We start from the raw sequence: 13,884 nt of genomic DNA, 5'->3' as shown, positions 1-13,884 counted from the left end.
GACCTTGGTATTGGTAAAGGTTTCAGTGGTATCAGAGCGCGGTTTTGCTACTTTCCTTGTAAGAGATCTCAGTAGAGACTTCAGTCAGGCGCAGGGTAGCGGCGTGGGATAGCAGTGAGCTTGAAGCACACATCAGGCATAAGCGTCTATATTTTTTTCAGCATTTTGGCTTAGTGGTTGAACCATACAACCAAGAGCCACTCCCATCCATACTTCATTGCGCATCGGGTCTTCACCCATAAGCGTTTACCTCCTTGGAAGGAGTAGGGGTTTTGTAGTTGATTGCTTTAGGCCCATCAAAGTTTGATTCAATGGGTTCAATTTTCCATCTCCCACATCATGGTTTCAGAACGAGGCAGCTCAGCTACAAGACAGTCTAGTAAGAGACCCTATTGCACCTAATGAAGATCTAGATGAAGAATTCAGGAAGGGAAGAATCAAGGAGTTTCAGTCCCGGAGAAAGATACCGTGATTTCAGCACTTGTTTGAGGAGATGATGTCTCAGCATGTTCCACCTTCCCACAGAGAAGGAATTGATCGAATGTCTCCCTCAGTTTCTAAAGAATCCCCATAGGCAGCATCATGCCTCAAGAAAGCGTTGCCGAAGTTCTTCAGCTCAAAGGTATCCAGATTCGAGGAAAAGAGGAGAGGAGTCCAAAGCCTCATGGAAGACGAAGAAAAAAGCATCGACAGAGATTTCCCAGCTCTAGCCCATCTTCTTCAAGTTCCTCTTCTTCTTCTTCTTCTTCTTCCTCTTCATCCCGAGAGCATCCATCTTCTGGGTGCAAAAGGAGGAAGACCAGATCAAGATGAATGGAATTCAAAGGAGGAGGCAAGTCTGCCAAATTTTCTACTTTTGATGGAAAGTACAGGAGAAGTGAGAAAGCTTTGGCGTTCATCTGACAGTTCGACATAGCTTTCCAGACAAGAAATTATAATGAGAAGTGAAAATTGAAGATTGTAAGTCTCCATCTTACAAGCAATGCCAGAGCATGGTGGGGAGCTCTTTTAGTGGTAGATGGAGCACCCATGACAGCTACGGATACGGTTGAGACTTACAATCATAAGTTCTTTTCAGCATACCTCCGAGCAAATAGAGGCCTTCCCAAAGGAGGGAAAGTGTTTCCATTGTGGAAAAGGTGGTCATTTTGTTGCCCTGTGCCCCGAAAAGCGTCCAGGTTTGAGGGAGCAAAAAACGCCAAAAGAACCGTCAAAGCCTTTGGCGGGAGAAATCCCTGATATGATGGGAAGAGCTACTGATCTAGAAGCTCGAGAACTTTGCCTCTCATGGGATAAAGTAGCCTTGATCTTATTCGATCTAGGAGCTACATATAATTTCATCTTAGAAGGCCTAGCTTTGAGGCTAGGAATCAAGACAGAAGAGTTGGGACCAGCTCTAGATGCATAACATGTTTTTGAAGGAAAACCAGTTAAAGTTACTTTGTTGATTGGAAAAGTCATACTTCATATTCAGGACTATGTGGACCAGGAGGAGTTCTATGTTTCACCCCTCAAACATCATGATGTCATTTTGGGTATGCGACGGTTACATAAAAAGGAAGTAAATTTGGACACCAAGGCAAGAACACTTAGTTTCATGCACAAAAACAGAGAGCATAAACTTTTGGCCTAAGGAAGAGGTGAGACAATCCCAGTTGTATCTAATTTTTCTATTGCTAAGTCAATAAAATCAGCTATTTTTGTGTACTTTGTTTTCGTATGAGAGAGAGAGGGAAGTGAATCCTATCGAGAGAGAAAAATTTCAGTTTCTTGATTCTTTCACAGATTGTTTTCTAGATTCTCTTCCAAGAGAGCTTTCTCCTGAGCGACCGGAAGATCATGTCATAGAGCTTCCAAGAAGTGAGCCTCTAAATCGACCACTTTATTGCGTGAGTGTAGCACAGACCGAAGAAATCATGACACACTTTCTAAGGGACTCATCAGACCCAGTTCGTCACCCTTGTGTTCACCCATGCTTCTAGTTTAAAAGAAGGATGGCTCCTATTGTATGTGTGTGGATTATAGAGCATAGGCTTTCTCGAAATCCAAAAATAGAATGTCTTAATAAAATCACGGTCAAGAATAGGTTTTCGATCTCTCGCATAGATGATAACTTGGACAGATTAAAAGGGGCCACGATATACTGAATGGCACATAATAGGAGACTTTTAAACATTGAAATGTATGTTTGGAATGGAATTGAGTGCAAATGCGACGTATCTATGCCTTTTCAGTATGGACTTACAACAACACCAAGTGAGTAATGACACGAGCATAGGACAACGTAGAGGAAAAGGGAAAATAAAAAGACAAAATTACTTTGGGACGTCAAAAGATGTGATGAATGATATTGAAGATGAAGATGCTAATAAACAGATATATTGGAGCAATGGAGTAATGAGCTGCAATCAAGATGTTGCACCCAATAGAGATGAAATTGATAAGAAATGAGATCCAATTTTATACATCACATTACAAAGAGTGCATTTTTTGTGTTGCATGCCGAGATGCAGCTCATTGCTAAGTTGCTATACTTGCCGTATGGAACATGAAACCAAAAGAGAAGGCCGCATCATGTATAGCAAGGCTCGAAGCTCTTCTCTTGAGCATGGGGCTACACGGAGGGAATGTAAAGCTATCCAAAGACACAAAACTCATAGGAAAATCAAGAAATCTTCCAAACAAAGTGTCCATGGGAGACTCAAAGGCACAAAGCTTTTTGTCCAATCATGGAAAAAATCGATTAAATATGCATTGGAATTATTGGAAAGGGTTATGTAGTTGTACCACTAATTTGGAAGCTGATCCTCATGTGTGAACCCTGAGAGTACGTGTTTGGAAAGCATTGGACAACATGGTGAAGATTTTGAGAAAGCCTTTCACAAACGATGAGGATTTATAGCTATATAAAGTCATCATGAAAGTGTTCATTGAAGCCATGGTCGATGGATGGGGTGAATCACACATTATTTATTACATGGTTTGTTTGGTCGTCACGTTTTCAAAATTTTAATTGTAATCAAATTTATGTCTTTTGTGTTTAATTTGCCACCCCGCCAGAATTGCATCGTGATGTGGGAACAGTCCATGGTTCCTATAGCAATATGGTTTGTTGAATGTTTGGTGTGTCCAAGGGGTGGAGAAGTGTTAGAAATGACCCAACAAAGGGTACGCACAGAGGAAGACTGATAGTAATGCCTAGGAGCTCACACAGTGTGTGTGTGGGATGTGGAATCACAAACTTCTTAACTTATGTGCATGAAATAGATGTGCAGACTCATCAATAGACAATGAACCAGCTAGATAGAGAAACCACCAAAATAATATATTTCCGTCCAAAGCTATGGACACAGTACAAAAGAGATAGATCCGGAGTCCCACCAACGGTGTGGTCCTCTGATCTTACCACAAGGTCCGTCTCCTATCTACCAGTTATCTCTAGACTCGGGCCTGCGTGCTCCACCTCGAGTGTCTATAGACTATCCGTCGAGATCCCTTCCACCTTCGTCTATAGACTATCCGTCTAGATCCCTTCCACCTCGAGCCTAGGTGGGCAGCACTCTGAGCCAGGTCTGCAGCTCTACAGCCCACTTGAATCCTCCTGATAGGCCCACAGGTGGCTGTTCTGCTGCTCTTTCTGCTCCCTGAATTGCTGCTCCAAGTGATGAGTTATGAGGGCACAAAGGCCCTCCTTATATAGGGCACAAGGCCCTCTAGAACCAACCGACCAGCCAGCCCTAGTTCGGCACTAACCAACCGACCAGATGGTTTACTGGCTGGATGGGCCCTTTTGCCAGCCCTTTGTTCCATGCAGGGCCCAGCTCCTTAGGACTGCTTACCCTGCCACCTGCCAGCCCTGTTTGCAGGCCATAGACCTGCCCAATACCTACTGCAACAGTGCGACTCCATGCTGCTACTGATCCGGCTCTGCTCAGCCCTTGTCCGGACCCTAGCGCACCTTGCACACCTGCCCCACGCTCTCCTCCTTTGGGGGCTTACAGAGGGGGAGGTGACCTTTCCAACAAGAAGTCTCATTATAGAGCTCGAGGTGCTTATTTCAAAAGTACAAGGCGCGGAGGTGGGTTGATGGAAGTAATGCTCTTTGTGAAATGTTTGAGGGTTCTATCGTGGTATAATTGGGTCATACTATGCAAGGAAAGAAGCTTTGCAAACAGATTTAGCCTCTACACAAGCAGTTTGATGTAGATTGTGATTCATGTGGAGTGTGTAGGAGCTGCCCTTCATTAGGATGGTCGAGTGATAGCTTATGAGAGCAGGAGGCTGCGTGACGCAAAAAGATTTATGGGTGTGTACAAAAAAGAGATGCTAGCGGCGGTCATTCATGCTTTAATCATCTGGAAGAATTATGTTCTTGGAGCTGACTTTACAGTCAAGACCAACCATCAGAATCTCAGGTATTTCTTGACCCAGATAAAGATTTTTGAAAAGCAGATGAAGTGGGCAAATTTCTTGTCCATGTTCCATTTTCAGATTGTTTTATACTCGAGGAGCTAGGAATAGGGTAGCATATATATTATCTAGAAGGCCCCGTGAACAATGTTACCGTAGCTCATCACAGGGACCTCGAGGCTATGAAAGAACTCTATCTTCAAGATCCAGATTTTGGAGAAATTATGAGGAATATTGAGCAAGGGCAATCATCTAGTCAATACTCTTGAAAGATGGTTTCCTCATGAAGGATGATCACCTTTGTGTGACTCAAGATATGAGAGCAAAAGTATTGGAAGAATCTCATGCCACTCCTTATGCAGGGCATCGAGGTATCTCTTCTACTACTACGCAAGCCATTGAAAGATATTTTTCTTGGCCAGGAATACAAAAGGATATACACAAGTTTGTGACGAAATGTCTCACGTGCCAAAAGTGAAGTATGATCGGCACAAGACCCCAGGACTTCTTATGCCATTGCCCATATCACAGGGACCATGGGAATATATTGCTATGGACTTCATCTTTGATCTTCCCAAATCTAGATATATGAATTATGGGATATGGACCATAATTGACAGGTTCAGTAAGTAGGCCCACTTCATTCCAGTAAGAAAATCCATTAAGGCAGATCACATGGAAAGATTGTTTCTATCATAGATCTTCAAGCATCATGGGATCCCTAAGTCGATTGTCAGTGATCGAGACCCTCAGATGACTAGTTTATTTTTGCGAGCATTGTTTGATAACATGGGTACGAAGTTAGATTTCTCATCTTCTTTTCACCCTCAGATGGACGGACAAAGTGAAAATACCAATTCTACGGTATTAGATCTTCTAAAGTGTTATGTGTTCGTATAGAAAGCCGAATGGGAAAGGTATCTTCCTCTTGTGGAATTTACATATAATCATACTATACACAGCTCCACAGGAAAATCCCCATTCGAAGTCATTTATGGAAAGGTGATTTTGCCACCTATCCTCAGAACAAAGGGCGAGATATTTGCAACTGATCAGTATGTTCGAGACTTGGACACAATCTTTTCGGATAGCAATTGAAAGATCTCAACAGAAGCAAACAAAGGCTGCATATAAGCATAGGAGAGATATGAATCTCCAAGAAGGAGACTGGATGTTACTTAAGTTTGAAAAAGCACGTTTAAGAAAGATGACAAGGAAGGAAAAAGTATACCCAAAGTTGGCTCCTAGACATTATGGGCCTTTTTGAGTTACTGAAATCGCGTATCGACTAGAATTACCCGAGACTCGGAAAATTTTTTCATGTGAGTTTTCACAAGAAGTACCAAGGACCAAAGCCCACGGAACTAGTACAAGAAAAGTCACTAGAGGTGGAAGAGATGGAGGAGATCCTTCAACCAGAATAGATTGTTTACCACATAGAAATGAAAGGGCCCAGAGGGAAGGACATCCATAGATACCTTGTCAAGTTTAAGAACTATTCGACACTCGATGCCAATGTTAGAAATCGACCAACAGAGGGTACGCACAGCGGAAGACTGATAGAATAGCCCAGGAGCTCCCATAGTGTGAGTGGGGAGTGGAATTACAAACTTCTTAAACTTATGTGCTTCAAATAGATGTGCAGACTCATCAATAGACAAGGATCCAGCTAGATATAGAAACCACCAAAAGATTACATTTCCGTTTAAAGCTATGGACACAATACAAAAGAGATAGACCCGAAGTCCCACCAGAGTGTGGTCCTTTGATCTTACCGCCACGTACTTCTACTATCTGCTGGATATCTCTAGAACTTGAGCCCGCGTGCTCCACCTCGAGCGTATGTAGACTCTCCGTCCCGATCTCAGCACCTTGCCTGCCTATAGGATAGCCTAGGTCTCACCCTCACTCTTGATCTAAATCTGCAGCAACACTTGCACTCCTTCACCCCTAGATGTAGGCCCAAGGATGGTGCTCTGCTGCTCCTTTCTGCTCTGCTGGAAGCTACAATGCTGGATGAATTGTGAGGCTCAAGGCTTCTCCTCATATAGGCTCCAAGGGCCCTCTGAAATGGCCAACTGGGCCCATCACTCTTTTGGAGCTTGTTACAAGATTTTGGCCAAAGCCATTAGTTTGCATTTTCAGCCCTTTCTTCCAGATCTTATCCATGATACGCAAACAGATTTTGTGCATGGCAGAAGTATATTTGATAACATTTTCTCGTTCTGGGCAGCTTCTCTCAGTGGGCTATGCACAGTGGCCAAAGGCTTGCCATTCTACTTCTGGATTTTGAAAGCTTATAATAGAGTAGATTGGGGTTTTTTGGAGGGTACCCTCCTACGGTTTGGATTCTCAAATGCATGGATTAGGGAGGTCTCCTCCCTGTACAAATCAGCTCACAGACAAGTACTTATTAGAGGTGTAAAGGGAGAGAGGTTTCAGATTTCTAGATTAGTCCATCAGGGATTTCTTTCCTCTACTTATTTGTGGCTGAAGCGATGAATTTATTTTTGAGAGCTTATGTAGATATTGTTGGGCTGTGACTACCTTTGAGATGGAAGCCTTGGATCTGTTCTGTTTGGCAGCATATTGATTGGAATAAATCCAATAGTGTCTGGATCAGCGACCAGGATACTCCGGATTGGGAGAGTGGTTTTGGATTCACTTGGATCCAACGGGGTGTTTCTACCAAATATTTGTCCCGCCAGGTCAGTTTGGGCATCTCTCCCTAACAACAATTTGCCCCTGTGTTGAAGAGTATTTGGAGGAAACTCCTTTTTTGGAGTCCAGCTAAACTTGACCTTGCTTTCAGGGTGGTGGTGGTCAACCAAGTATTGCTGGCCACGGCTTGGTTCGTATGCTCTTGTTGGTGTCCTTTTAAGGACTGCATTACTCAGCCCATAAGGTCAACAAGGAATTTTCTTTGGAGTGGTCTGGATCGTTTGGCAGACACCAAAGCCAGGGTGGATTAGGAAACTCTCATTCTTCCCACTTTGAAAGGAGGACTTAATATTATAGACCTAGACCTGTAGAGCAGAGCTCTTTTATGCAAGATGGTGGTTAGGGATCTTATGCAGGGCAGGAACCTTGGAAGGACTTTTTCATTTGTTGTATACAGTCTTGTTCTCCCTCCACAGGTGGAGATTGGATGGATAGCAACAGGTGGATATTTACTTCAGCCCATCTCAAGACCCCTCCTCCCCTCTTATGGCTGCCATCTTGAAAACTTGGGCCAGCTTCAAGAGTACTCTCCGGAGAGTGTCCCCAACCTCTCAGGAGAGATTGATATGCAACTTGTCATGTGGAATGACAACATACTTGATGAGCATGGTAGACCACTTGATGAGCATGGTAGACCCTTGGGTTCTTCTTCATACATGCAGTGGTCTAGATGGAGAATCTCTCTTCAAGTCATAGGACTTTCACGTTCAGATAAGGATGACTTGGTCTTGGACGTTCATTCTGGGGGTAGGCTATCGAGTTTTTCAGATGCTATACTTGTGCATTTTCCTTTTCAGCCTGTCAAAGTTGTAGGTCATGTGGAGCAGAGCTTCTTGGATTCAGGATGGTACCTAGACCCTAACCCAGTCTCATTCCCTTGGGCTCTTGGAGACTTTGGATTTATGGAGGGGTCCCAATCAAGTATTTACCTCTTCTCTAATCTGCCTTGCCAGCTACATGTCTTTTGCCATGATCGTAACCCTCTTGGAATGGATTGCACACAAGTTTGCTGGAGAATTCTTTGAACAGTGGAGGTCGAGATTTGGTGCAGATTCCACTTGTGCTCGCTGCCTTTCTACTATGGAGCCCATCCAACATTGTCTATTGGACTGCAGGCAGGCACAGATTATGTGGAAATGGATTGCTAGGCGACTGAGTATCTTTACACACTCTATTTCTCTATATTACTTGGGGATCAGTAGCTTGGCTGATCTCTTGGCTTTACGGGTTTTATGGCAGGTAGTTGAGGCATGTTCCTTGGATGATGCTCCGATACTTCCTTACAGATCTGCACATGGATGAGTTGATACATCTTGGGAGATTTTGGCGAGCATTTCAGCATGGCATATATGGAGGTCTAGATGCATAGAGAGTTTGGACAGCTCCAAGGTTCATCCCTCTCCCATTATCTAGATAAACATAGTACATATCTTGATGGCCATATGGTGAGGATGCAGGGGTCTCCACACGCAGCCTCCTCTAGGAGGGTGGTGTTTCTTAGGGAATGGAGGGGCTCCCCTTTTTTCTCTAAATCACCTAGTGGGTTGAGATGGCACTTCCAGCCTCAACTATGGTTGCTTTATTGCTATGATTAGGGGTTTACTTTGACCCATCTAGGGTGAATTTATTGTACTGCATGTTTTTCCTCCCTTGAGGTATCTTTGGGAGGGTCTTTCATACTTTATAGGAGTCTTTCATTTGGGGAAAAAAAAATCTTTTGTGGAAACAATTCAATGCCAGGGTCAGCTGCTTCTCTTTGATATTGGGCCTCTACAAAGTTAAAGCGTGGAACCAGCCCTTGAACTTCAAAGCTGATACCATTGATTATGCCATCAGAGTGGTCCTCATACAAAATAGGAATCATCCATACTTTGACGGCATAGGAACATTCTTGCATGCCCAGGAATTCACAGCTAAGACACACCCTCAAAGAGATAGTGCCAACTGTGCGAGCCGCTCATTGGTCTAATGACTATGAGATGGAGTGATAATTTACAACAGTTTGGAGGAATGATTGAGCATGTCCAAGAGTAGAGAGCACGTTCATCAATGCCTTCAATAAAAAGGACATGATGTCCTTAGTTCGATTGCATGCCTCACATGATCCATAGTTGGCCGGCTAGTAAGGGTACAAAGGACTAAGAAAAAATAACCAACCTTATGCTCACTTGAGAGTCAATTTTGTGAACAGTGCTCTCTAGAAATGCATAGCATCTTTGTCACTAAGAACTTTCGAGCGTTAGGCCAGAGAGGTAAACAACATTTCCATGAATAGGTGGGCAAGTTGAGTGGCTGAAATGTTCTCCTATGAACTATGGCAATCGGTAAGTCGATCCATGATCACGCAACTGCATCATGTCCTCGAGAGGTTCGTGGTAATCCTACCACAAAGTTCATGGAACTTCTCTACCATTTCTGTTTAGGTATCTCCAACCGGCCACCAGGTCGCAAGTGATCAGCTTTGTTGACTTGGCACTGTTGACAATTTCGAACATATAGCTTACACCAACCTTTAGCTTAGCCCAACAGAAGGTCCTTTTGACTTCTTTGTACCCCTGGGTAATTAACAATGGGATAGTCATGACATTCAAACAAGATATGATATTTCATGTGTTGCAGGTCGTTAAGGATGGTGTAAATTGCACCATATCATAAAGGCATAGAATCAAACCCTAACCCTAAAGTGTTAATGTCTATATTCCACTTATGTTCAATATGACAGTGTGTACAGTTAACTATCTTGTGCACTTTCCCCCAAGCCCCCAACGATCCTGCAACAGCTCTTGTGTGTTTGATTGATGGAATTTTTGCTTTAATCGTAGCCATACCATGTACTATATCATGGGCTATACCACGGATTGCATCACTGTCATCATGGTTACCATGAGAACCACGTGTGGTGGAAGCATTGGGATTGGTAGTGTAGCGATGTCTTAAATTGGTGATAAAACGCTAGGGGCTCTTTGAGATGCCATCAAAATGTAGTGACTCGTGGGGGATGGGAGGGTTTGAATCTGGGGTCTCCAACAATAATCAAGGGAAGGAAAACAGACTGGGAGAAGCTTAGAATCACTGTGGGTGTCTTGCTTCCACATCTACACTAAACGGTTGCTCCTCTTATCATTGTAAAGAAAAACATTGAAGTAGGGATGCTGAAATTGATGATGAGGTAAAACTATGATTTTGGTGCCCCGTTGACAATTTGGGGTCGTGGCGCAGGGTCATTGGCTGTCCAAACACATCTAATAGCTGGTCCAAATCTGCTGTTTTCTTGCACAGAATGGGATCCAATGCTAGTTGTGTTATATCGGGAGCTTTCTACTAGTGCTTGTACAGAATGGGCTAAAATCTATTCAAATCGGGTCAGGGGGGGAGGAAAGGGGGAGCCTTAACTATTTTTCTAAACCTGCTTCTCATTTAAGGTGGCTCTTACAGGCTGGACGTGGTCACGTAGACCTGGATCTAAATTGCTTGGATAGCAACGTAGCATGCATGCGGGCTATCTTCCAAGTGATACACATGCTGACCAAGTGCAGGAATGTAATGACTTGCTGAAGTGAAAGAGACTAGTGCTAGTGTGCCAAGTAAGTGTTCAAAGAGTACACAAGGATGTGGTGCGATTGTCCCCCCTTTGTGTCCTTCCATAGAGTTTGGGCCAAAGGGGTGAATTGTGAAACTATAGTGAAAGCCGATTACACCATCAAAGATGGTGGGCCTCCTTGGAGATGGAGTTGCAAGGCTGGGCCTTGACCCTCCTCTTCTCTCCTTACAGAATTATGACCTCTTGCTGGGGTTTCTTGTTGAAGGCTGTACTGATGCTTGGGATGGAGGAATGGGTAGCTCGTTTATAGGCTGATGCCCCACCCTGCAACCCTCCTGCTGTCCTCCGAATGAGTAGATGGATGTTGTCTGTAGTGTGGCTGATGTGGCACCTAAATTTTTGCAGCTTGCTGCCCCATAGCTGACGTAGCAGCCTGTATGGGCTACTGCTGTTGCTTGGCAACCGCATTTGCTGCTTTTTTGTGCTTGGAAAGTCTGTAAAACTCATTGGAAAAGGATGTCCATGACAAATAGCAAGAGGTCTATTTAATTGCTTCTCTCAAGGTAATAAATATTACAACTTAAGAAATTAATTTTCTGAAATGCCAGTAGCTTGGCAAGTGTTGAGTGTACCATTTGCAGTGCCTTCTTTCTTTTAGTCATGGTTTACAATGGACCTTTTCTTTGGTGGAAAGTGGCATTTCAAGGAAATATGAAATGTGAATATCTTTAAATTATTGCATACTTCAGGTGTTTGCTAGAGATTTATGTAATTTCTGTGTTATTAATTTTTACCAGTGCCAAAGGATGGCGAACCTGTCGAGCAAGAAGTTTTCAATTTTGAAGGTGCAGGTGGAGTGGGATTGGCAATGTATAACACGGATGAGGTACAAAATGGTTTCTGCTTTTTGATTGTCTCCACCCACACCCCAAAGCCATCTTAGTAAATTCCATGGTGTGCTTTCATTGTCTTTTTCACGTTCATGAAATCCTTTTACCTTAGATTTCAGCCCCTACTCTTCTTTGTAGAAAATTTGTAGTTTTTTCCACTAAGCATTGTAATTCTATTATTTTCAAGAATTTTTGTGTGACCATGCTGAAGTCGGGAAGAAGCACGTTCCTATAGCTTTTAAGCTGAATGAGAAGACTAGGACTGAACCTGAATCTGTTGTTGTGACAGTTGAAATGTCTGTATCCTAATATACATAATCATAAGGTTTTCCAAGAGTGGACAAATCTTTCTTCAGTGAGTAGACTTTGCCATGTTATAACATCTAAGTCTGTGATGTGCATGGAAGCAGATTCTTGCTAGGAGGGATGTCACTTGGCACGAGGAGAAGAAATGCCTCCTACAATGGCCCATCAGCCAGCTGGTTGACTGAAACCGGCAAGCAAAAGGATGTGCATTGAATGATGGGATTACTAACAGATTGGATGCTGGGTCTAGTACCTGGATGCTCTCATATTTAAATGTAGCCTCACTCTGAAAATTTGGGACACACATTAGTGGCCAGTGCAAAGTGTCCTCATAATGAGAGCCTCCACTGATCATTTGCAGCCAGGCTTGCCATCATGAAAACAGCATAATATAGCCAGCATCTTGTAGTCAAAAGGATGCCAGCAAGCTTGAAAGCAACTCTTGACTGCCACAGCAGCCCTAGTATTAGGTAATATCGTGGAACAGCAATTGGAACCCAAGAACATGATGTTCCTTGGTGACTGGTCTGACTTTCTATTTTTGTTAATTTTTTTAAATGTCATTTTATTGACGTCCGTCCACAAACTGGACACAATACAATACCAAAATGTTCTCTGACTATATGCCTGGCACTTCTGGATCTCTGAGCCCAGCGTGCTCCTTTGAGCTTTTGTAGACTCTTTGTCCAAAGATCCCTTCCACCTTGCTGTCCGGAAAGCCAGCCTAGGTGGGCAGCACCCCAACCTTAGTTTGCAGTTCCTCTAGGTCTCCATCACCTCCTGGAAATAGCCCAAGGAATCCCTAACTGCTGCTCCTATCTGCTTGTGGATTGGCTGCTCCAAGTGATGAAGAAATAGGCCCCAAATGGCCCCTTTATAAGGGCTGATCCCCTACCAAAAAACCGACCAGCAGGGGGGCATTCTGGCTGACAACAGCCCCGCCCCCCCCCCCCCCCCCCCCCGGGGCACACTTCCAGGTCTTTGGCTGACCCTGCCTGGCATAGGCCCTCCAAAACACCCGCCCGCGATTTCTGTCCTTTCTGTCTGCTACAGATCCGCCTCTGTTCAGGTCAATTCTAGCCTCTGGAACTGCTCTAGAACAGTCCGTATGTGCTGATGTGGCATTCTGTACAGATGATGATGTCATCACTGCCTTGCTTGCTGGGTTTCCCTGTGCAGTCTATCCTCTCCAAGCATGGACAGCATCTGGAACCTTCTCTGCCAGATCTGCCCTCCATGGTGGATCTCCTCTGCCAGGTACTTGCCCATGTGGCAGCCCCATGTCCCATCCTATCATTCTATGGTCCACCCCCCCGATGCACTCCTCATATGGAGGCTCACAGGTGGAGAGGTGACGAGGCTATTCCAACTGGTGGTCCTTTGCAAGCTTTCAAACTCCTGACACTAAAAGTGTCCTTGATTCTCCATGCATCTGATAACATCAGCCTGTAGGTAACCTGATTTTTTCCAGTCTGAGGATCTCTCACGAAGCTTAGCAATTTGTAGTGCTGTAATGTCCTTTCTACAAGGAATGAAATGTGCTTGCTTAATCTGTCTACCACAGCGAAAATTTGATCATATCCGCCACTCTTTGAGAATGCCGACACAAAGTCCATGGTGAAATGCTCCCATCTCTTAGAAGGATAGGGAAGGCTTGAGGAAGGCTGGTATCTTATCCAAATCACTTTATCTTTTGACAAACTACACATTGTTGAACAAAGGTAGTAATTTCCCGTCTCATGTGATGGAAAGTCTAAATCGTTGATGGTTCCTCTCTCCACAATTCAGCAAGCTTGATAGCTCACTCAACTTGGTTGGAGCAAACATTTCAAGCTCATAATGGATGCTGGGCCTGAGACTCATTGTGTACTTACCAAGCTTATCTTCCTCACTCCTTTCTCCAAGTTCTAAGGAAAGTTTCCAAAAGTGAGGCGTAAACTCCGTCACAATTTATTTCTCATATTTCCTCAACCTTTCTCATCTAAAATTAAGGTTTCCCTGCATCTCAACGGTGCC

At 43.9% G+C, this 13,884-nt stretch overlaps 1 protein-coding gene across 2 annotated transcripts in view; it reads left to right on the top strand.

The window, feature by feature from the left end:
- LOC147882447 (isocitrate dehydrogenase [NADP]-like) overlaps nt 1-13,884 on the top strand; it is a 61,670-nt gene that overhangs the window by 24,342 nt on the left and 23,444 nt on the right. For both annotated transcript variants that reach the window (XM_087400192.1, XM_087400191.1), the window contains exon 9: nt 11,470-11,558. In XM_087400192.1, coding sequence (XP_087256318.1) covers nt 11,470-11,558 — 89 coding nt within the window. The remainder of the gene's footprint in view (nt 1-11,469; nt 11,559-13,884) is intronic.

Source organism: Dipteris shenzhenensis, chromosome 29 (assembly GCF_047967505.1).
Source record: "Dipteris shenzhenensis isolate YYH24624 ecotype China chromosome 29, Dip_SZ_1.0, whole genome shotgun sequence".
NCBI classification, from domain to species: Eukaryota; Viridiplantae; Streptophyta; class Polypodiopsida; order Gleicheniales; family Dipteridaceae; genus Dipteris; species Dipteris shenzhenensis.
This window is presented reverse-complemented; position numbering and strand designations above follow the sequence as displayed.